Raw genomic sequence first — 24,495 nt, 5'->3', positions numbered from 1 at the left:
TAAAAGGAAATCAAGACTCTTGCAAAGAGGTTCAAAAATGCTGGCATTGCTCATTTTTCAATGGTGTTGCTAACTGCTTACATTTTTAATATTTTGTTTCCTTGTGGGTTTGATCTTGCTGAACTCTCTCTCCTGGTGTAAAGCAGATGAGGCTGTATTATTTGATTGGATGGGGTTTTATCCGGCAGGAGATGCCCCAGGGTGCAGCATCTAGTTCATGCTGAAATCACCAGGATTGCTTTTACAAACAGATGCAGGGCTTGACACAGTGGAATCCAGAGAAATGGGGTGAAGACCTGATATCACAATTGTTGAAATATCCAGTGAAATTCTGATGTGCATGGAGATTTGAGAACCACTGTTTCAGGAGCTGGGAATTTTAAAAATGTATTTACAAAGTGGTTGTGTTTCAAGCACTTCTTGGATGTTCCTCAGTTCAAGAAAAGCCAGGATACAAAAATGGGCCTGTAGTAAACAGATCTTTAGGAGGTGATCTGAGTTTCAAAGAAATGCACCAGTGGTCCTTTTATGTGGTGAAATCTCAGAGTGAATTTGAAGCAAGATTCAGAGTTCTCAAGTCTAATTCACATGCTTTTATAATGGGATGGAAAACGTACTGTTGTGTTGTTGTTGTTTAGTTGCTCAGTCGTGCCCAACTCTTTGTGACCCCATGGACTGTAGCCCACCAGGCTCCTCTGCCATGGAATTCTCCAGGCAAGAAGACTGGAGTAGGTTGCCAGTTCCTTCTCCAGGGGATCTTCCAGACCCAGGGATCGAACCCAGGTCTCCTGCATCGCAGGCAGATTCTTTACTGTCTGAGCCACTGGGGAAGCCCAATCAAGCTATAACCAAGTTAAAATGAGGTCATCCTCTTATCATGGAGACTCCTAATTCAATACAATCGGCATCCTTATACGAAGAAGAAATGTGGACGTGGAGACATACAAGCATTTGATGATGGAGGCAGAGATGGGAGTGACTGTCTGCAAGTCAAGGAATGTCAGGATTGCTGGCCACTACCAGAAGCAGGAGAGAGGCCTGGTACAGTCTCCTCATAGCTTACAGAAGGACTCAGCCCTGCTGACATCCTGATTCTGGACTCCTGACCTCCAGAACTGGGAGACAGTCAATTTCTGTTGTTTTAAGCTGCTCAGTTTGCAGTGATTTGTGACTGCAACTCAAGGACACCATCCTAACCCCTGCCTCCATCACCTCCCCTGGACAATTCCAACACCCTCATTACCGTGACTCCTCCCACATCCCAGGCTGGCTTCCCTACATGTTCTCCACTCCGTAGCTGCAATGAGCTTCTCAGAAGCAATATGGAAGCCAGGACTCTTCTGGTTAAAGACCTACAGTGACCTGGGTATGTACTGCTCTGGGAATAAGTATCCACGCTCCTCACCCTCCACCACCCTCTCCGTGGGTAGCCTTTAGCTTCCTTGCCAGGTCTCCCAAGGCCTCACACACTCACAGGAGCCCACTCCAGCCTGCCCCGCTGATCCAGATCCTATACTATTCATCCTCCCTGACCCCTGGCCTCTGCCTTCTTAACACCTGTCATAGTGTGTTGCGAGTGATCATTTCTTTGCTGTTTCTCTTCCCCACTGAACTGTAACCCCCATGAGAGCGTCAGTCTGGTACAGACTGCATCAGTTTCGTGGGGCTTCCCAGGTGGTGCTACTGGTAAAGAACCCGCCTGCCACTGAAGGAGATGTAAGAGACACGAGCTCGATCCCTGGGTTGGGAAGATTCCCTGGAGGAAGGCATGGCCACCCATTCCAGTATTCTTGCCCAGAGAATCCCATGGACAGAGGAGCCTGGTGGGCTACAGACCTCGGGGTCGCAAAGAATGGGACACGACTGAAGCAACAGATCACACATGTATCCCCAACACTCAGCACAGCATCTTGCACAAAGTGAGTAGGTACTCAATAAATACGTGCTGGATGAACGAATTAATCAGCAGAACAAAGAGAGAAAGAGAGCATGCACATCTTCACACCCTCTCCTCCTGAATGCGCAATAGATGATCTCGCGCACAGGGTGGGAGGAGGAAGCCATCCTTTCAGAGCTGGACAAAACTCAGAAAGATCACAGTCTACCTGCCTTCCCTTGTCAACAGTGTCGAAATCCTGACACTTCCTAGGGCAGGAAGAGGAATAAAGCAAGCAAGACAGTCTGGAAAACCACTGACTCAGGTAGATGTTTGAATCTAATTTTCAATTATTTAAAAGTGAATGAAGACTTCCACAGCAGTCCAGTGGTTAAGAACCCACCTGCCAACGCAGGGGACATGGGTTCAATCCCCGGTCCGGGAAGATTCCACATGGCTCAGGGCAATTAAATCCCTGTGCCATGACTACTGAGCCTGTGCTCTGGAGTTGCTGCTCTGCAGCAAGAGAAGCCACTGCTATGAGAAGCCCGAGCACCACAACTAGAGAGTAGCCCCTGCATGCCACAACCAGAAAAAGCCCACTTGCAGCAGCAAAGACCCAGCACAGCCAAAAATGAGTAAATAATTTTTAAAAAGTGAACGAAATCTCCCCAGTTCTCAAATGCAATCACTAATGCTATCCCACGTGTCATGTCAGGCTTCCCAGGTGGCTCCAGTAGTCAAGAACCGATCTGCTCATGGAGGCAATATAAGAGATGCGGGTTCCATCCCTGGGTCAGGAAGATCCCCTGGAGAAGGGAATGACAGCCCACTCCAATATTCTTGCCTGGAGAATCCCACAGACAGAGGAGCCTGGCGGGCTACAGTCCATAGCATCACAGTCAGACATGACTGAAGTGACTTAGCACGCATGCATGTGTCATGTCGTGCAAACCTCACCACAGTCCTGTAGGTCTGTATCTACAGGTGAGGAACTGAGCCCAGGAGGGTTAAGTCACTCCCCAAAATAAAGGCTCGCGAACCGTGACTGTCGCCAGGTGCCTCCGACTCCACATGCAGGGAGCCTTCCATGAGCCCCAGGGGCCTCGCCTCACCCCCATGCCCACCCCCGTCATCCTCCAGCCACCCTGGTGAGTACACACGCGGGCTGGGGGAGCTCTCTCTGCTCTCCCTGCTGGCGGAGAAGTTGACTCTCCAGCCACAATATGTGGATGTATGTGCAAACACTGCCCGAGCCCTTTATCTGCTGTGACACCACAGTGATAATGAACCCAGCAGCCCCAGTTGGAAACCTGTCCAGATTCATGAAATAACTTCCACCATAAACAGGAGAGAAAAACACCAATGTTTGAGGAGCATCAGCAAGCTATGGATACAGGAAAGCAAAACAAGGCAGGTTGTATAAATATTAACAATGAGAAAGAACTGAACAGGCGCCAGAGAGACATCTGGGGTAACACATCTAAGCAGGCTGTGGTTTCCAGTGGGAAAGGCACTAGGAAGACCTGAAAACAGCCAGCCCGGGAGGTTCAGATTTCACTCTCACGTGCATGCACCAAGCACCTCTGGCGACCCAACTCTAAACGCTTTTTCCAGTGGCCTAAGTGTTTATTACACAATTGGGCAATTTCTAAGGAGCTACAATCAAATAAACATGGTTTCCTTGCCACTAACACACTTTATTTTGATTTCAAACAACAAAAATGCTATAACAGTGCTCATAGTTGACTTGGATAAAGTGGGGATTTTTTTTTTCTTGGCAGGGGGCACATGTATTGACGTTACCTAATATGGCAACAAACAGATAGACTGCTGAAGATGTTTAGGATTTCAGGGTCTGGCATCAGTCCAAAGATGAAGTTTGGGTATTCCAAGGAAAATAAGCTATAGATTTTCAAGTCTGGTTTTCATGAAGTTACCTTTATGATTGGCATTTGGAAACAGACCATCTTTCTCCAGAACTGATACCACCGGGGTGGACTTCCTAGTTCAGGGACCCCTGTGGGACCAATTATCGGCCTGACATTCTTCCCTGAAGGACCCAACTGTGTGGCTAGGTCTGACACAATTTTGTCCTCGCCCTCCCATGCAAAGTGTCATGAAGGAGGCCCAGCTGGCTCGGTGGGTGAGGCTCAATGCTGACAACCACTGGCTCTTTTCCCAGGCGTGCCTGCTGTCATCTGTGGCGTCATTCATAACTGGGTTTGCTTCTGCTCTAGCCCGGGTCCTCACAGGCCATCCTCATCTCCTTGCTCCCCTCCTCTTCCCCGGTGGAGGATGCTACCACCGACCCTGCAAACATCCTCACACTGATGGAGAGTCTGCCATGTGTGGATTACTGAGTGAGGCCCCAGGGCTGCAAACCTCCAAAGGCTGCTCCTCCAACTGCTCTCCCTGAAGGCCTGGCCTTGGACCCAAGAGCTGGGCAAATCCAAGCTGGTCAGCAGAAATTGCTGGGGCCAGGACTTCCCTGGTGGTTCAATGGTTAAGACTCTGCATTCCAATGCAGGGGGTGTGAGTTCAATCCCTGCTCAGGGAGCTAAGATCGCACATGCCTCAGGACCAAAAAACCAAAACATAAAACAGAAACAATGCTGTAACAAATTCAATAAAGACTTTAAAAATGGTCCACATCAAAAAAGCCTTAAAAAAAAAAAAGTTGCTGGGGCCAATTCCACCACTTCCTGCCAGCACCCAGCCATGCCTAGCAGTCAGAGGATGCCCCTGACCCCAGCTGCTGCAAGCCCCCAACCACAACTTGCTGAATTCTTTAGTTCTGGGCTTCTCAGTCTGGACTATGCACATAAATCCCCTGGACATTTCATTAAAATGTACTAGGTTGGCCAAAAGGTTTGTTCGTGTTTTTCCATAACATCATACAGAAAAACCCAGATGAACTTTTTGACCAACCCAACAGACTCTGAGTCGGCAGGCTCAGGATGGGGCCTAGGACTGCATTTCTAAGAAGCTCCCAGGAGACAAAGGTGCTGCTGCCTCACAGAGCACACTTACTACATCTTACTAGAGTCTACCTCCCAAGGCCAAATACACATGTGCCTTCAGCTTCACTGTTCATAAGACACGTTATAAAACCATGCATCCCCATCTTTCTGAGGAGGAATGCTAAACTCAAGACATCAAAGAGCTTGACAAGGTCAAAATAGAGGTGGACTCAATCCGGGTGATTTGAACTCAAGTTCCAGGATGGTTTCCAGAAACCAGTGATTCTCAGATTTCAGTGTGCGTCAGAATGATGTGGAGGGTGGGAAAAAATACAGATTACTGGGCCCCCGGAGCCTCTGATTCAGTAGGTGTGGGGTTCAGCCCACAATTGACATCTCTAACAAGTTCACAAGTGATGCTCACACAGTTGGACCAGGGACCACACTTTGAGAACCACTGTGCTAGACCAGGGGACCCTGGAGACCCCTGGGGAATCTGAGTGTGGTCGCAAAGCTCTGACACCATCTACAACTCATGCAGCCCTGAACTGGACTGCTGCCCTGTCCTCCCTCTGAGCAGGGCCCAGAGGCCAGGGCTGCATGGCTCTGCATGTGCTGCATCAGGCCAGGCCAAGGCTCTCCAGGCTTCTTTGTATCTCAACGCCTCCGAAGAAACAGACGCTTTGTCTACACTGAGGACGAGCTCCGTCTGTAGGAGCTGCTGGGCCTCAGCTGTGTGGTCCTGGGAAGGTCCCAGTGATGTCAAGCACCATGCTCCTCACCTGTGAAATAAGTTCAACACCACCACCCCCTACCCTCGCTCCATGAACAGAACTGCACTCAGGCCCAGAGGAGTGAGGGTTCTGAAGCCCACCTGTGCATCAGAGTCACCAGAAAGCTTTTATAAAGTACCAGTGCCAACACCTTCCCCCAGTCCTGGGCAGGTGTATTGGTCACCTCTCCTCACATGATTGGGTCTAATCTGCAGCACGTTTCTACTAACATAGGGTAGAAACGTGCTATACGAATGTCAGACGGGGCTTTCCCGGTGGTCCAGTGGTTAGGAATCCGCCTGCCAATGCAGGGACACGTTTGACTTCTGGTCCGGGAAGATTCCACACACCCCGAAGCAACTAAGCCTGTGTGCCACAACATTCTAGAGACTGCATGCTCTAGAGCCCGTGCTCCACAAAGAGAAGCCGCCACAACTAGGGAGTATCCCCCAGTCATCTCAACTAGAGAAAACCCCGTGCTCAGAAATGAAGACCCAGCACAACCAAAAACAATACATCAATTAGCTAATTAATTAATTTAAAAAGGTAAAAGAGTTTGCTATAGCAACTTCACTTTCACTTTCATGCATTGGAGAGGGAAATGGCAACCCACTCCAGTGTTCTTGCCTGGAGAATCCCAGGGACGGGGGAGCCTGGTGGGCTGCCATCTATGGAGTCGCACAGAGTCGGCCACGACTAAAGCGACTTAGCAGCAGCAGCAGCATGAATAGTTCACTGTTGGGCTTGGGTGAGAAAAGAAAAGTGAAACGAGCACTGAGTCCCGCAGGCGTCGTCCCCTCCCGCAGGCGAGCAGGGAGCCTGCAGAGCCTATGAAGCATCCTAACCCCTCCCAGGGGCCGTGTGATGACAGGTCCTCAAGCCGAGCTGGCTGAGCAGGCTTCCCGGGGAGCTGCTCCCTGTGGCCCGACCGCGGCCCGGCCAAACCTGGTGATCCAAGACTGAAAGCATCTCTGGACTTCGGCAAAGCTCTCGGGAGGATAGGGAAGCTTAACCACAGCTGATTGGGACATGAATCACGCACGGGAGCTTTCCGGCTAACGCCTTTGGGGAGCAACCCTGCTGGGGCTCGCCCCAGATTATCACAAATCATTCGGAACAGTTAGGAAATGGGGGTCCATTCATCCAACAACAGCTGGAAACGCCTGTCGGTGATGAGAGGAGAGGCTGTGCCCAAGATGAGCTTTCTACAACCGTGCAGAACAAGTATTTGTTGAATGAATGAATGAATGAATGAATACATGATTTAAATTTTAAAGCCTTTACTGAATTTGTTACAATACTGTTTCTGTTTTATGTTTTGATTTTTTGACCACAAGGCATGTGGGATCTTGGCTCCCTGGCCAGGGATCGAACCTGCACTCCCTGCATTGGAAGGCAAAGTCTTAACCACTGGACCACCAGGGAAGTCCCACATACATGACTTTTAAAAAGTAATGACTGGATAAAGAAAGAGAGGGAGAGAGGAAAGAAGGAAGGAAGACAAGGGAAGGAAAGGAAGGGAAGGAGGAGGAGAGAGAGAAAGGGAAGAAGGGAGGGAGAGGAGGAAGGAAAGAAGGGAAGACAGAAAAAGAAAGAAAGAAGGAGGGAAGAAGAAAGATAATCCCACCTTGCTTTATACTCTCTGCCTTTGGACACTTTTAACAACTGCAAAGTTTTTTCTTATATTGAACCAAAAGGCTGACCCAATTCTCTGAATGAAGGAAGAGCCAAGCAGAAACAGAGCCACAGAAAATCAAAGTGGGGAAAGGGACCGATAAACCTAGTCTGACAAGCCCATGGATCCAGGCACTTCCTTCACAGCACAGTGCTCGAGGTCACTGAGCAGGAGTCTCCACTGTCTGCTAGCCAGGACCAGGGCTGTCCAGATTTCAGTACCCACAGGGACAGGGTCGGGGGATAGGGTTGGGGGATGGGAGGGGTATTGGGCTACATCGTGTAAGACACAGAGAAGGGCTTGCCCCCTCTGTGCTCTCCTGGGCAGCTGGCTGCACTGCTGGCACTCTGAGCCCCACCCCTCGGGTGCATCCTGTTAGTCACAGACTCTGGTACCACTGGGACCTCTCCTTGGTTGCTCTCCCTCCACACAGTGAGCTGGGGCTCAGGTCACTCTGAGATCCATAATAATTATTTCTGATGGAGGGCCCCTCCCTCCATCAGACTTCTACCTGATCAAGTATGCCCTCCTTCATACCTGACACTGGCTCCATCTTTAGCTCAGAATCCTGTCACCCCAGTGTCCCCAGCATTCCCAGTAAGAGGAGGTGCTCCCCATTCTCTGGGAGAACACCCACCCCTCCCCAGGAGCATCACCGTGAGCCTGGCTCTCCCAGCCAGCGGCAACTTGTGGTCTGCCTGCTCGGCATTCCCCTCTTCCTTTGAGTGACTGCACTAACTTCCTCCAGGAAATCACATCTCCCCTACTCTTGGGTCCCCTACTCTTGGGTGGAGATGCTGGCCTCATAGGCCAGCTCAGCCTCCCTGGCCACTGAAATTGGGCAAGGCAGGTGGCCCAACCTGATCCAGGAGAGCCAGTCCTAGGATTTGTGCTGGAAGTATTGAAAAGGCAACCTATTTCTGCTGGTGTTATAAAGCTTTGTTGCTCAGTTACTAAGTTGTGCCTGACTGACTTTGCGGCCCTGTGGACTGTAGACTTTTAGGCTACTCTGTCCATGGGATTTTTCGGGCAAGAATACTGGAGTGGGTAGCCATTCTCTTCTCCAGTTTTGGAGGTGAAGGTTATGTTTAATACCTTGAAGCTGGTAATGGTATCATGGGTGTGGGCCTAAGACCAAACTCATCAAATTGTATACATTTAATATGTGCAATCTTCGGTATATCAATTGCACCTCAATAAAGCTTTAAAAACAAACAAAGCTAGGAGAAAAGACACACAGCTGATTCTCACCATTCGCAGTAGTTCTGTGCTGTGAAGTCACTGCAAATAGTGAATGAGCAAACACTGAACCATTGCTCCTAAGGGAGACTGAGGGTTATGTTCCCGCCAGCCTCTGGTCACAACACTCTTATTAATCAATGGACACAGAGTCTTATTTTCTGTGTTGCTATTTAAAGACACTTTCTTTAACATATTTTGATTCATAACACTGAACTCACAGTCAACAGCACTTATGACTCATGCCTGAACGAGGTTTATCCAACACATGTCTTCTCTCCAGAGGGCACATTACAGCCCTGTGCTTAAGGACACTAGAGAGACTTCAGCACTGCTCTAGAGGGTCATGTTAAACAGCAAAATTACCGACAGAAAGCACAAAGAGACCAAACATCACAGGACAAAACATAAGAGCACGTGTTTCTAGTTATGAGGGCTGAGACCAGAAGGCAAGGTGTCATCCCGTGTGACCCTGGCCTCTGTGCCAGTCCTCAAACGACCTCTAACACTTCGTGGGTATTGATGTTGGGGTTACAAGTAAATTTTGCTGCTCTCAAATTCATCAACACTGAATGTGTGAATAACAGAGACTGACTGTGCTTTCGCTAGCAGGGTTCAAATCACCTGGATCCTTCTGAGCCTGAAGCCAACACATCCCTTTCAGTTCGACGAGCCAATGAATTTCCTTCTTCACTCAATCCCCTGGAGCTGATCTTCTGTCACTTGAACCAGGCCGGTTCCATGGCTGCTCTTTCCTACTGGCACTCAGGTCTCTGGGAGAAAGGCACTGGTTCCCTCTCATTAGCCTCAGAACCCTCAACATCCCCATGACCCCTGCAAAGGGAAAGTTCAGCACTGCCTGCCCCCAGCCCCCAGGCATTGTTTGCAAAGAGATTTTCCAGGTTTACATCCAGAGTCACTCAGCATGAGATGACAGATCCCTTTGACCCTCCTACCAAGACAAGCTCTCACAAGGAGCTGGGTTCTTCTTGTGAGTAAACACTCCTCAGCAGGATCCCCCTCAAGCTACGGCCAATCTGAGTCCTAGAGAATGAATATGCTTTCTCTATGGCTCTTCTTTTTCCCTTTGGGAACTTTATTGATTCGAACCTAAGAAGCTGGATGTGCAAAATCTCCTGGTTACTGGCTATCCAATTTCAATTGATTGGATACTAGCCATTGAGAATTCCTTTATAGTTTCAGCCAGGCTTCCCAGGTGGCGCTAGTGGTAAGGAACCCACCCTCCAATGCAGGAGACATAACAGACGTGGGTTCAATCCCTGACTCGGGAAGATCCCTTGGAGGAAGTCACGGCAACCCTCTCCTGGAGAATCCCATGGAAAGAGGAACCTGGCAGGCTGCAGTCCATAGGGTCAGAAAGAGTCAGACACGACTGAGAGACTCGGCATTCACGCAGTTTCAGTCATTTCTCGACCTCTTTTCCTTCTACTCAAAATCCACTTATGTAACTGTTCAGAGACAGAAAACTCCACCCGTATTACACGATGCATGTCTCTGTGTAGCATTTTTAAAACAATATTTAAAAATAATACTTAAAGTATAATTTTAATTTTCATGGAAAGCTAAGATTCAATTAACTTTTTCTTAGATATCTGAAAACATTTCCCCACTTACTTTTGATGTCCTGTGTTCTGCATAGCTCTTGGGCTTCCAGGGCCAGTGTTGCCATCCTGCCCACCAGGCTGTGACAGCCTACAAGGAAGCATTCATGGGAATGGGGCCCAGAGGGGCCTGCGGGCGTGGCCCTGAGCCAGGAACCTGGTGGCGGCTTTCAGTTCCTCTTCTCCAACCTCCTACCATTTCTCCAATCAGTGGGTTAGATTCTATACCGGGGCCTTGGGCAAGAGGGTAGAATAGAGCCAGAAGGGGCCTAGCAATGTCCTCGGCTGAGATAAGGAGCACAAGAGGCAGAGAAGAAAGGAACCAGCCAAGACCGCAGAGCGCAAACCAGCAAGGGGCTCCCAGGGTCCTCCCAGCACTTTCTCTATGAGCAGCGTGGCTGCTGCTAGGTGAGGGTTCCCCTAGCCCCTCCTCACATGGATAAACCCCAGCTTTTATTCACAGACAAGTCACATCATTGCATTGGTCCATACCACTCCATGAGATGGTTGGATGGCATCACCAGTTCAATGGACATGAATCTGAGCAAACTCCAAGATACTGGAGGACGGGGAAGGCTGGCGTGCTGCAGTCCATGGGGTTACAAAGAGTCCGACACCACTTAGCAACTGAACAATTCCATGACGCCTGGTTTCCATTCTAAGGAGACCCTGTGAATCTTCCTCCCACTCTTTGTCACCACTCCTCCAGCCAGGGGGAAAATTTTAATTCCACAAAGAAGAACTCCCTCATCTCCACCACCCCCAGGACTGCAATTCTGTGCAAGCATTGTTTTTCTGGGATCCTCAAATCAGCATGGGCGTCTGCAGGCCCCACTGTCATTCGGTGTCTTGTCCCCGGTCACCACGCACATTCAAGGCCCCACATGCTCAGTCCAGGCCGCCCTGCAAAACCTATGCATGGAACAGGGACTTTTTACTGACTGGGAGGCTCAGAGAAGGGGAACTTCATTGGGTCAAGTGTTCCAGGCTGCCCTGATTAAACCAGCACCCCCCAGCAGTCCTTGCCTGGCTCCTTGCCCCCACACCCTGCCTCCCACCCTGATGCCCCATCCAATGGGCCATGTCATCTCTCTCCGGGCCTGAAACCCACCATGCCTAAGGACAGGAGGGTTGAGAAACCCTAGTCCAATCACTGAAGGCATCATATCATCCTTGTAGCTTTTTATTACTAGTTTTCATTACATCTGCGCTTTGGTTGGCTACGAAGCCCAGCTCCCTCCCAGTCCTTGGTCCAGCAAAACCCTGAGGCCAGCGGCAGCCTGGCTGCAGTGAGCTATCCCAAGCTTCCTGCACTGGATCAATACGCTTTTATGTTGTGTGTCCTGGGAGATTCGCATTGCACACTCTCTGGTTCCAGAAGAGACCCAGTCCTCTTCACCAGCCTTCTCCACCCGACCTCATGGAGCCCAGCCACTCAGGGCTCACTGGCTCCTCTCTGGTGTCCTGGAGGACTCACTCCACCACACCAGCTCTGGCCGCCAAGGCCAGCACCCAGCGTCCACTCCAGGGACCTTTCTTTCCAAATGGGGTTCACGCTGCCCCTGTCAACACTGCCACACACATTAAGACTTCCCACAGACAGAAGTGTCCACCCAACTCTGGCGAGCTGGTTTGTTAAACCCTTGATCCGGAAACTGACCTGCCTTTGACCATCACTTCCCCCACCCACTGACTGCCCCAGCTGGGTCTCCTGACTGCCTTCATAAAGCCACATCCTGTGTTCACATACTGGAGTCGGGGAAAAAAAAGACAGCTCTTTTCAGGGAAGGTGATTTCAGCTGTCAAACCAACACTTCCTGGCTGATGTATTCCCCCTTTCACATCCCTTCCAAGATCGTTAACTTCCCAACGCGTGTCCCCTACGATGTCTGTAGGGAGTTCTCTCATTCAGTCCCAGCTGTGCAATGGCAGACCATGTCTTTCTCTGAGTCTGTTCCAGCACCGTTGTTTTACGCATACGGAGAGCTCATCCCCGTACATCGTAGACTGTCCACATACCTTAATCCTTCATTATCTTCCTCCTTTGTGTGTGTCACTGATAACCAACACTGAGAAAATTACTATTATTGTTCAGAAACAGCGGTACTCCTGTCACTTTTTAAAAACATTTTAAAAATTAATTTTATTGGGGTGTAGTTTGGTTTATTGGAGTATAGTGTAGACCCAGATCATCCTGAGTGGTGAGAAGATTGGACATGGGGCTCTTATCCAGAGATTTGGGCCCTTTGGAGGGAGGGGCTTCTCTGGTGGCTCTAACAGTAAAAAACCCACCTGCAACGTAGGAGACCCAGGTTTGATCCTTGGGTCGGGAAGATCCCTTGGAGAAGGGAATGGCAACCCACTCCAGTATTCTCACTGGAGAATCTCATAGACAGAGGAGCCTGGTGGGCTCTAGGCCATGGGGCTGCAGAGAGTCAGACGCAACTGAGAAACTAACCCTAACACAGAATGAGAAGGTGGCTGTCTGCAGCCCAGGAGAGAGCTCTTACCAGAAACCAAACCTGTCAACACCTTGACCTTGGACCTCCAGCCTCCAAAACTGTGAGAAAATAAATGACAGTGGTTTAAGCCACCCAGTCTGTGGTGTTTCGTTATGTCAACCCTAGCAGATTATTACAGTACAAAAGCACTGCCTCACTGTTCACCAGGCTTCTGCTGAACACCTACTGTGTGCCGAGCATTGAAGGAGGTACTTCAGGCAGACACAGAAGGAAATGAGACTCCAGCGGCTCTCAGTGTGGCAGGAAGAACACGCTGCACAAACAGATCTGTCGTAAAGCGGAATGGAGGGCTCACGGTATGAAGTGTTAGTTGCTCAATCACGTCCAGCTCTTTGCAACCTCATGGACTAGAGCCCCCCAGGCTCCGCTGTCCATGGAATTCTCCAGGCAAGAATACTGGAGTGGGTAGCCATTCTCTTCTCCAGAGTATCTTCCAGACCCAGGGATCAAACTTGGGTCTTTTGCATTGCAGGCAGATTCTTTACTGTCTGAGCCACCAGGGAAGCCCTATCATGGTATACTCGGCTCTACTATAATGCTTTTTTGAAAAAGCAAATCTTGGGACTTCCCAGGTGGTCCGGCAGTGAAGAGTCCGCCTTGCAATGCAGGGGGACACAAGTTCATTCCCTAGTCAGGGAATTGAAATCCCACAGGCAGTTCATTCCCTAGTTGGGGAATTGAAACCCCACAGGCCAAACAGCAACTAAGCCCATGGGCTGCAACTATTGAGCCTTCAAGCCACAGCTAGAGAGTCTGTGCACTGCAACAGAAGATTCCGCATGACACAACGAAGAACCTACACGCTGCAACTAAGACACAGCACAGCCCAATAAAGAAACAAAATACTTAAAAATGCAATTCTGCTCCAGTGCCACAGATACATTGGGTGACAGTTTGATCAGAATGCGGATTTTGTGTTTGCTTACGCTTGATTTTATCTGTAAGAAGTACTACATGAACACAGAAACTGCACCCAGCTGAATAGAGCCACACAAGAATGCACAAAATGTACACACTGTGGCACACAGAGGCTGCGTTGATTTACCACGTGTTATGAGCCACAACTATCCACGTATTATGTTACAGTTCTTGATTTCTGCCTGATTTCATATGATGGTCCTTGGACCATTTTCACACCAACACCCAAGTTCTGATGCTCACTTACTACACAAGTCAACTTCAAGTCGGGTTTCAAGGTCAAGTGCCATAAATTTCTTAACCACTTAATGTGTCAAACAATGCTCTCATTTTTATTAGGTTTCTAGTTTTGTTCTTATGTAAACATTTTGTCCCTGACAAATTTTTAGTGTCATGGCTAGCCCACTTTCCCCTCCCAAGCCCTGTGGTATTTATTTCATGATTTTGTTTCTTGCAGTGATTTTTATAACACATTATTTTGTGGTATAGCAGAGCTAACTGTATTTAAATGTCTCAATGAGAAATTTCATTTCCCATAAGTAAGGCCTGGAAAATCAACACCTATGATTAGGTTCACAAATAATCACACACTTGAGTGGGTTGTGGCTAACGTGTCAACAATGCCTCCTAGTGGCAACATCCCATAATTGGAGGTAAAATATAGGAAAAAAATCATGCATTAAAAATGAAATTTTAACATGTTACAGGATAAATGAAGCTATTAAACAAGCTAAGTCAAATATATCCTTCACCTGTAGGCAACATTTTCTGACCTCAAACTTCCCAGTACTTTTAAAATTTACTTATTTTAACTGGAGGATAATTACTTTACAATATTGTGATAGTTTCTGCCATACATCAGGGTGAATCTGCCATAGGCATACCTGCGTCCCCTCTATTCTGTACACCCCCCGCCACCTCCCTCCCCACCCCATTCCTCCAGGCTGTCACAGAGCACCAGCTTTGGGTGCCCTTCATCATCATCAAACTCCCACAGGCTATCTATTTTACATATGGTAATATATTTGTTCCAGTGTTATTCCTTGGTATGTTTAAGGAAAGAAGATTTTCTCTAGGGAGAAAGCTCCTCGGAGAGAGCGACACTAACCTGTCATTGAGTTTTCTGAGGTGCACAGCTGCTCTCTCAGCTTCTCCACGTCGTCAGGATGCACCTGCTCATAGAGGGTGCTCCCGAACCACTCTGACTGGGGTTGATTCAGCACAGGGGTGACAGAGTCGGACACGTAGATCACTCTGCCCGTCTCCGCTGCCACTACAAACAAAAACCCATCAGCCGCTTCAAGGATGAGATGCTTCAGTTCCTGGGAAGAGAAGATCATGATGAGGACCCGACATGGACAAACCAGGTAAACAGTCTTATTAGCAACCTTCAACTTTCATTCAGAAGCTCATTCTGATACACAAATGCTTTGGGGAACTCTTTTTTTTTTTTCCGGAAAATGAGCTTTAAAAGTGCACAAAGCAGACTTCCCTGGTGGTACGGAGGATAAGAATCTGACTGCCAATGCAGGGGACACGGGTTCAATCCCTGGCCCAGGAAGGTTTCACTTGCCAAGGAGCAATTAAGCTTGTGCGCCATAACTCTGAAGCCCATGCGCCTAGCGCCCGTGCTCCGTTAACAAGAGAAGCCACTGCAGTGAGAAGCCCCCACACAAGAAGAGTACTCCCTGTTGTTCACAACTAGAGAAAGTCCACTCAGCAACGAAGACCCAGTGTAGCCAAAAATAAATGAGCAAGTTATTTTTTTAAAAGAAGTTCAGAAAGCTCATACTAAGCTCTAAGATACAGCTGCTCCAGACACAGTTAACTGTCTTTAACTAGTCCTCTTTTTTATGATCTTTTAAAAAATGTGGATCATTTTTAAAAGTCTTCACTGAATTTCTTAAAATATGCTTTTATTTGGCCATGAGGCATGTGGCATCTTAGCTCCCTGCCCAGGGATCAAACTCGCAGCCCCTGCATTAAAAGGCGAAGTCTCTATCACTGGACCACCAAGGAAGTCCCTTAACTTGCTCTCTCTTAAGGAAAGAGGAAATTCCCAGCCCAGTGGAATCAGAAGGTATTGGGTCCCAGAGATGCGAATGGCCTCTCCTACATTTTCAAACTGCAGTCATGTCACTGGAGCACAAGATGGTCCAGGAAGGGAGGGGAGGCCCATGGGAACGTGGGGAGAGAGAAGGAAAGGCACCAGGCGTCTCCCCAGCCACCGCCTGCCATGCTGCCAGCGCTCTCACTCCTCTTCTCTTCCTGTCTGAGCTGAATGCTGGCAGTGGATATGAGGGCACCACCTTACACTGTCTGCCAAACTCCCAGAACTCTGTGACAGCCGGCATCTCAACAGAGTCCCAGGGTAATCCCAGGAGGTGGCAGGGATACCAACATTGTCCGTGTCCCTTGGCGGTGAGAAAAGTGTTTAGCTGTGCCAGCCCTGGGGTCACGCTGACTCACAGAGCTCATGACTGCTGGTGCCGGCAGGAAGGATGAATGGGCGGCAGGAAGCCCTCAACATCCCGAGAGGGATGCAGAGTGGGCAGGATCAACTCTGTCCAAATGAGATGCCTTTTCTTTGCAGTGCCTTCAGGCAGCCCAGGCGCAGCTGTCTCCCCCGTCAGGCTCAGGGCCCCTTTCCTACTGAACGCAAGGGGCTCCGTCCTTGCTGGACTTGGGGACCGACTCTTCCACGTGTGCCGGAGTCCACAGCCAGCTCTCATCCACCTCGCACACTGCTCAGGCCCCAAAGAAAAATGGGATTCTTCTGGTCAGCGGTTGGCAAACAATTCTTGCTGGGAATTCTTTGCTGTTTTGTTGTTTAGTTGCTAAATTGTGTCCGACTCTTTTGTGACCCCATGGATTGTAGCCCGCAAGCCTCCTCTGTCCATGGACTATCCACAGACTGAACCCACAGCTCTTGTACCTCCTGCACTGGCAGGCGGATTCTTCGCCACTGAGCCACCTGGGAAGCCCCAAATTCCTTGCTTCTGTGTAACTGCAGGTGGGCTTCCTTGGTGGCTCAAGTGGTAAAGAATCCATCTGCCAAAGCAGGAGACTCAGGTTTGATCCCTGAGTTGGGAAGATCCCCTGGAGTAGGAAGTGGCAACCCGCTCTAGTATCCTTGCCTGGAGAATCCCCAAGGACAGAGGAGCCTGGCAGACACAGAGGAGTCCATAGGGTCACAAAGAGTTGGAAACAACTGGGCGACTAAACAACAACAAAAATTGTAGGTGGGAGCCCTGCTGTAACAGAGCAAGGGCCACCTGTGTGGAGTCTGGAGCATCCGGCCCCACCCTTGGTGCCCGACCTGAGGGCGCCCAAAAGCTCAAAGACTAGGAAACGTGAGTCAGCTGATGAGCAGAACCCAGGGAGGTCTCTGAGCCCTCGGCTGAGTCAGAACTCTAACATCCTTTGCCTGGGAATTGGGTGCGGAAGCGGTCTATACAATCATTTTTTAAAGAAACGTTTATTTTCCCCCTTTGTCTTGCTTCGCACTTCCACTGTGCCATCCCTCTTGATGATGACTTAGTTCAGAAGACTGGGTCAGCAGTTTTATTTTCAGTGTTGAGATGGTCTTCCCAACAGGAAGGACTGTAACACATAAAACAGGTTGTCTGGGAAAGTAGAGAATTCTGTGTCTCCGAAGGAGAGGAAGTGGACAAGTTGACTCCATTTATGTTTTCACAGTTTCAGCCCTTTTTAGGGACTGTGGGAAGGGCTTATGGGCCAGAGCTCACCCTCCTCACGAGCCCCTCTTTCTACACCCTCCCCTCTGGTTTTCATCTTCTGGGAGCACCCCACTCATGACCAAGGTCTTGTGCCCTGAATCCAGAAGCAGCCTTGCCCCTATCCTCCAGTTAAGCCAACAGGAAGGTCTAAAAGCACAGACGGTGGAGTCAAAGGAGACCACCAGCTCCAGTTCTTCCACTTCACTGTGCAAGTCTGGGCTCCAGACGTAATATCTTTGGCTTCTGTTTTTGTTTTGTTTTGTTTTCATGCCTTTTTCTTGGGGTCGGGGGGAAGATTTTGTGAGGTTAAATGAGATCTTGAATGTGAAGGACTCAGTAAGGGCTTGGCGAACAGTAGGTACTTAATATATGTGGCTGTTGTCATCATCAACAGCCTACCAAGGAACCGAGAGATGAACTGGGGGAGAGGATGCATGTGACCTACATAACTGCCTTCTCTCTTCTCTCCATTCTCTTTCTTTTTGAAAAAGCATTTTAAAAATATATTTATTAATTTGGCTGCACCAGGTCTTAGTTGTGGCATGTGGGATCTTCAGTTGTAGCCTGCAAACTCTTAGTTAGGGCATGCGGGATCTAGTTTCCTGACCAGGGATCAAATCTGGGCCCCCTGCATTGGGAGCATAGAGTCTTTAGCCACTGGACCACCAGGAAAGTCCCTCCACGTTTTTAATCCCTAGTCACTTAAAGAGATTAATGTCAAATATGGACCCCAACCGGGTTTGTTATAAGGATTAAAGAAATGTAGAGGAAAAGCCTTTTACTAACCCTAGTGGTCAGGACGTGCGTAATGCATTTCTGTCTGCTTACCTGCCAGCTAGGCTTCCCTGGTGGTTCAGATGGTAAAGAACCCGCCTGCCAATGCAGGAGACCATGGGTTCAATCCCTGGGTCGAGAAGATCCCCTAGAGGAGAGCATGGCAACCCACTCCAGCATTCTTTCCTGGAGAATCCCATGGACAGAGGAGTCTCGTAGGCTATAGTCCATGGGGTGACAGAGTCCGACATGACCAAACGATTAACACTGCTTTCACACTATCCACCAGCTAGTCATCCTTCATTCCACTTCAGCCCCGTGTTAAACACTCTACTCTGCTTCCTCCCTTACCTGTCTCCACAACCCTGCCAGGTGGGAGCCATCGCTGTGTTAACCTTAACCCTTTTACAGAGGTGGAAATGGGTTGCGCATTCTGCCCTGGACTACCGTGTTCCACGGCTCCCAGAGAGGGTTCACCCCACTGCCACACCTCTTCACACCTTGAGGTGAAGAGCACATGGGGAATGGGATGACAAAAGGCCCTTGCTAAAAAGACTGCCACACAGGGATTCACGTGAGCTCCTCTTTCCTTGCTCTTTTTCTAAACCTAATGCCTAGATTCCTCACTCCAGCAAAACACACGATTCTGTCTCTGGACACACCTTCTCACCCCTTCCTCCAAGGCTCTGTTCTCACCGGTTTCCCAAGTCTCCCCATGTGGAACCCCTTCCTCTGCTCTCTTTCTGCGCATATGTGGGGCGCCCTCCCAGCAGGCCAGCGCTGACTCTGTCCCGGGCAGCCGCTGACGAGCCTGAACACTTCTTCCTGCCTGTGTCCCTGACGACACATCACTTCCCCGTCCCCCTGCCAGCACCAAGTCCATTGTCCCCTTTATCCTGCAGAAGCCCTCAGGGTCAGGAGGGCAGAAAGCTCCTGTTTGTCTACAGATGAGTGAACACAAGCTGACAATGTCTGACCAGCATGGGGAAGAACAAGGACCCAGAACACAGGCCTTCCAGGGCGTGGAATGGTCAAATTACAATATATCAATACTTCCCACAGGCCACCTCTCGGGTTCACTGTTTCCAACTCTGCAAAGACCAGGATAGCTGTTAAAATACATGGTTCTGGGGTCTGATCACCCTGTGTCAACTCCTGGTCTGCACTGAGCAGCAGACACTTTCGAAGCCTCCACTTCTTCATCTCTAAACCAGAGATGAATAACAGCAGCTTCCTCCTGGAGCCAGAATAAGGACTCCATGAAATCCTGCACAGAAAGGACATGACTTCAAATGGGCTCAGGGCAGAGGCTGGCTGCGTGCTGCCTGTTAAGCCCTTGTCACTATGACTGCTGTGACAGCTACCAAAACTTTCATCATGATGACGACCGTCACTGCTAGTCTAGCACAGAGGAACTGGGTTTGCTGCCTTTTTCCTGGGTGAGCGTGTGCTAAGCACAATATCTCTTTTTGCTTTGAGTGATATCTTACTAAGGCAGTTGTTGTTCAGTCACTCAGTTGTGTCGGACTCTTTTGCAACCCCATGGACTGTAGCCAGCCAGGCTCCGCTGACCACGGGATTCTTCAGGTAAGGATACTGGAGTGGGTGGCCATTTTCTCCTCCAGGGGATCTTCCCAACTGAGGGATCAAAGCTGCATCTCCTGCACTGGCAGGCAGGTTCTTTACCACTGAGCCATCAGGGAAGCCTGTCTTATTAAGGTACATGGTGGGGGAAAAAACGGCGAGGATGCAAACTCAGAAAGACAGTCCCCAGAACAGAGTTTCCTAGCGAAGCATAGGGATGAAAGTTCCTGCTTCCGTCCCCACCTCAGCCTTTCACCCCACGCAGTTTATCTCACCTTGGTGACACTGCCATTCCCGCCACTCTCTGCCCTCCCAGGAACGTGGTTACCAGGGGAGCAAGGACCACAGATGAGGAGTGAACGGGTACCTGTTCCGTCAGGAACGAAGGCTTGTAGGCGCCGTCTGTGGACTTGTTCCCGGTGCCCCGCATGGACTTCATGTGAGAGACGGCCATGCGCAGGATGGTGAGCTTGTCGGGCTTCCGGGCCAGCGCACTGCACGTGGGGACCATGTCCGAGAGCTCGGTGATGTACTGAGTCATCTTGTTCCGCCGCCGCCTCTCGATCTCACTGTGGTTCTCTCTTCCCGAAAGCATGAGATCAGGGTGGGGGAAGAGAGACAGATCAGACCAGGGCTTACTATCAAATGGGGTAAAATGGCACACGAAGTCGCCAAAAGACGAACTCGCGATGGCTCACTCAATGCCTCACGTGTGTGTCGGTGGGGTATATAGTTGCCTTACAATGTCGTGTTAGTTTCTGCGGTACAACCTTGTGAATCAGCCATATGTATACATATGTCCCCTCCTTCTTGGGCCTCCCTCCCAACCCCTCCCCCATCCCACCCCTCTAGGTCATCACAGAGCCCCAAGCTGAGCTCCAGGTGCCATGCAGCAGCTTCCCACCAGCCATCTGTTTCACACGGGAAGTGTATGTATGTCAGTCCTGCTCTCTCAGTTCGTCCCACCTCCCCACATGCCCATTCTCTGTGCGTCTCTATTCCTTCCCTGCAAATAGGCTCATCTGTACCATTTTTCTAGATTCCACATATATGTGTTCATACATATTTGTTTCTCTGACTTCACTCTGTATACAGGCTAGATCCATCCACATCTCTGTAAGTGACCCAATTTTGTTCCTTTTTATGACCAAGTAATGTTCCACTGTACATATGTACCAGTCTTCTTTATCCACTCCTCTGTGAATGCACGTCTGGCTTGTTTCCACGTCCTGGCTATTGTAAATAGTGCTGCAATGAGCTCTGGGGAGTGTATGTATTTTTGAATTACGGTTTTCTCTGGGTACATGCCCAGTAGTGGGATTGCTGGGTCATATGGCAGTTCTATTTTTACTTTTTTTAAGGAATCTTCATGCTTTGAAGACATCTTAGAGCAGCTTCTGGACACCTTAGCAAGCTTCTGTCTCAGGGCATGGGGTGGGAACAGACTTCCACAGATACCTCAGTCTCATCTCTGAATATGTTCTCAAAGCTTTCACTGTTCCCATGTACCTAGGTATTAATACTTTTTAATAAGCATAAAGAATGAAGACATGACCCTTCAGGTGTCCAAAGTGAACCAAACACACTTTCCAAGTGCACCCACGAATGCTAGGCTTGCACAAATATCCACACACACATTGAACGTAATAGTTACCACCGACTTGAACAAATGGTTTACTTTGACCCACAATGAGAAACACGTCTAGCCTCCTCACCATTCCTGGCATCCCTAAGCAGACAGCCACACCACAGACCCACATCCCATCACGTTGTGAACAAGCCCCTGCTCGACAGCGCATTTTCTACAGCCTAGTAACAGAGTATGTGTACCTGCTCTCCAACAACGGAGTCAACTAAAAAATCCCAGCACTGCCAGGAATTCTGAAAGCGACACTCAGGGGTGTGTTTAAGATGAAAAACGAACAGAAGGGACAGGAAAGTGTTTCTGTCTCGAAATGATCACCTCTAGGCTTGACAGAGTAACAGCCAAGCCAGTTCCACGACACGGAGACAAGGCTGTCACGTGGGGTAAAAGACTTGTCTAAAAACACAGCACATGCCTGCGGCGGGATTTAGGGCTTCAACGGTGCTCATAGCATGAGGGTGACGGTGAGGGCAAGGAAGGAAGAGCCCTGGGCAAGGCTGCCTCACACTGCTGGCATTCACGGGACTTTGCACACCCTGCCCTCCAGGCCAGGAGCAGATGCCAAGTGGGCCTGATTGCGGGCAGGTCTCACATGAACACACTAACAAAACGGCGGGAGTGAGACTGTGGTGAGGGAACTTCCCCGGTGGTCCAGTGACTAAGACTCGGCACTCCCAATGTTGGGGGCCCAGGTTCCATCCCTGGTCCGGGAACTAGAGCCCACATGCCTCAACTAAAAATCCTGTGTGCCACAACCAAAACTCTGTGCAGCCAAATAAGTATAAGTAAATAAATGTTAAAAAAATAAAAGCCTGAAGTGAGTGGACCTGGGTAGGCCTGGTGAGCACCTCTGTACGGAAAGCACTGAGCCAGGTGCCCAGAGAGGACAGGCCAAAGGAACCAAGGAATGTCTCGCTCCTGTTCTACAGGAGCGAAGCGTTTGGTCAGGACATTAAAACATGAAGAGTGGAAATGAAGGCAGAAGTGATCAAATGCTCTGAGAGGCACATGGAAAGTAAAGCCCACAGGAGAGAGTAAGGGAGGAGAGGAGGAGGTGGTCCTGGGGGTGACAGGGGCTGAGAGGGTGGAGGAGGAGCTGAGAGGCAGTTGGCCCTGACCTGGCAGTAGGTAAAGGGGGTGCACTATGGGAAGAGCATCAGTGGGATCAAAGAAAGGGCTGGAATTGGGGTGAAGCCTTCGGGCAGGAGCAGACAGGCCCTCAGTTCAGTCTGTGTGCTGTGATCCTGCGGATATCCCTAAAAACGCAGACCCAGACCTTCCTCTCCATTCCTTCAGGCATGCCCCAAATATACAGGGTAGAGTCCAAGCCCCCTCCCTCGCCGCTTCCTGCTAGTTACCACAGCGACCCCCCCAAGGCAGGACTAGGGCATGCCTACTTCTGATCCCATTTGCAAAAGACCCACAGACCAACTTGTTTTGTAAAACATCTGAGAAGAGTCTTTGTGACGTTCTTAAAATGGATCTAAAGCAATTTCATCACCATGCTGATTCAACCCAACTCACGAGAACAGGGGCTTGAGGGAGACACGAGGACAACTGTTTAAAACAGTATTGACTGGCTAGTGCAGAAAACGCTCTGCTTCATGAAATGAGACTGAAAGAGTTACCAACAGAAGTCAAAATGAGGAAGAGCTGCAAATTACCTAGCAACAGGATCTGATAAACTAGTGAGTATAGCTATTGAATATATTAAAATATATGTAAAATATGTATCTATATGGTTTCATTTTGAATGAAATATGCGTATATATATAGTTCCTTTGAAGGGTCATGGAGGCAAGAAACAGGAACAATGCCATCTTGTGAAAACAGAAGGAAGTGTCTCCAGGACCAAAGCCACCTCCTCCACAGGGTACGGAGCGACGGGGACCTGCTTGGAGGAGTTGCAGGGGCAGCCTGTGAACTTAGCATTTGAGTTCCGTGGGCCCCACATGCAGCATCAATAAAGCAATGAGCCCCTCTGCACATGGGCGCCAGGGCAGGGGCCCTGCAGCAGTGACCGCTGGGGACACAGCACAGCATCAGCCGTGCCCCCTCCGCTGGGACCAGAGGGCCCACCGCCTGGCCCGGGAACACAGCTGCGGAAGCCAAGGGCAAGGAGGAGGAGCTGCAGCTGCACGCTGCCTCAGGCTTCTCTGCCAACTCAGTGTCCGGAGGTCTGCAAAGGGAAGCCAGAGAGTGGGATCCAAGTCCATCCCACACTGTCTTCAGGAATGTCCTTTGTGGAGGACGACCCTGGGGCTCTGAGAGGGACTGATTTACCAGGACTTGAACTCAGCTCCCCAGCAGAGCGTTGTCTGGTCCCAGAGTCAGAGCTGGAACACTGGGGAGACAGACAGGCAGAGACACCTAAGGCTCGACGGGGAAGAGAAGCCTGGTAGCTTCTACAGACACAGCTTGGGGCCAGGTATGCCTCCAGAAACGATCCCCTCTTCCCCACAAAGCCTGGGGTTATGCAGGACTGTTGGCTTCCCCAGTGGCTCAGCGGGTAAAGAATCCGCCTGCAGTGCAGGAGATGCAGGTCACTTCACATCAAGGTTAACCTCTGCCGGAGAACAGAAGGAACTGGGGTCGCTGAACAAGGAGAGAAGGACATCAGAATTGAAGCTGACGACATGAGAGTCAAACAGCTGTGAAGACGTCACTGACTCAGACAGGCCTGATGGCAGAGGACTGTCTCCACTCGACGCAGCATTAATCCCACAGCTTCCAGCCCTACTCTCAGCTCTAGCCCACCGAAACGGCAAGACTGTCTCAAGCTATCTCCCCTGGTAATTTGGCTCCTCACAGCCTACACTGTTCCTCAGAGAACTACACCCAGGTTCTCTGCCAGATTTCTCTGGTTCATAAGAACTAAGGCTGACAAAGCCACTATGGAGAACACTGTGGAGGTTCCTTAAAAACTAACCACAGAGCTATATATGACCCAGCAGTACCACTCCTGGACATACACCTGGAGGAAACCATAATTCTAACGGACATATGCACCCTGATGTTCACTGCAACACTGTTTACAATAGCCAGGACACGGAAGTAACCTAAATGTCCATCAACAGAGGAATGGATAAAGCTGTGGTACATACATACAGTGGAATACTACTCAGCCATAAAAAGGAGCAGAACTGTACTATTTGCAGAGACAT

General features: G+C 49.6%; 1 protein-coding gene across 8 annotated transcripts in view; it reads right to left on the bottom strand.

Annotated features, from left to right (window-relative positions):
• ARNT2 (aryl hydrocarbon receptor nuclear translocator 2) overlaps positions 1-24,495 on the bottom strand; it is a 190,387-nt gene that overhangs the window by 114,471 nt on the left and 51,421 nt on the right. For all 8 annotated transcript variants that reach the window (XM_042234958.2, XM_060401377.1, XM_027956965.3 and 5 more), the window contains 2 exon segments: positions 20,054-20,267; positions 14,697-14,910 (listed from right to left, as the gene is read on the bottom strand). In XM_042234958.2, coding sequence (XP_042090892.1) covers positions 14,697-14,910; positions 20,054-20,267 — 428 coding nt within the window.

The sequence above is a fragment of the Ovis aries genome, chromosome 18 (assembly GCF_016772045.2).
Source record: "Ovis aries strain OAR_USU_Benz2616 breed Rambouillet chromosome 18, ARS-UI_Ramb_v3.0, whole genome shotgun sequence".
Lineage (NCBI taxonomy): Eukaryota > Metazoa > Chordata > Mammalia > Artiodactyla > Bovidae > Ovis > Ovis aries.
This window is presented reverse-complemented; position numbering and strand designations above follow the sequence as displayed.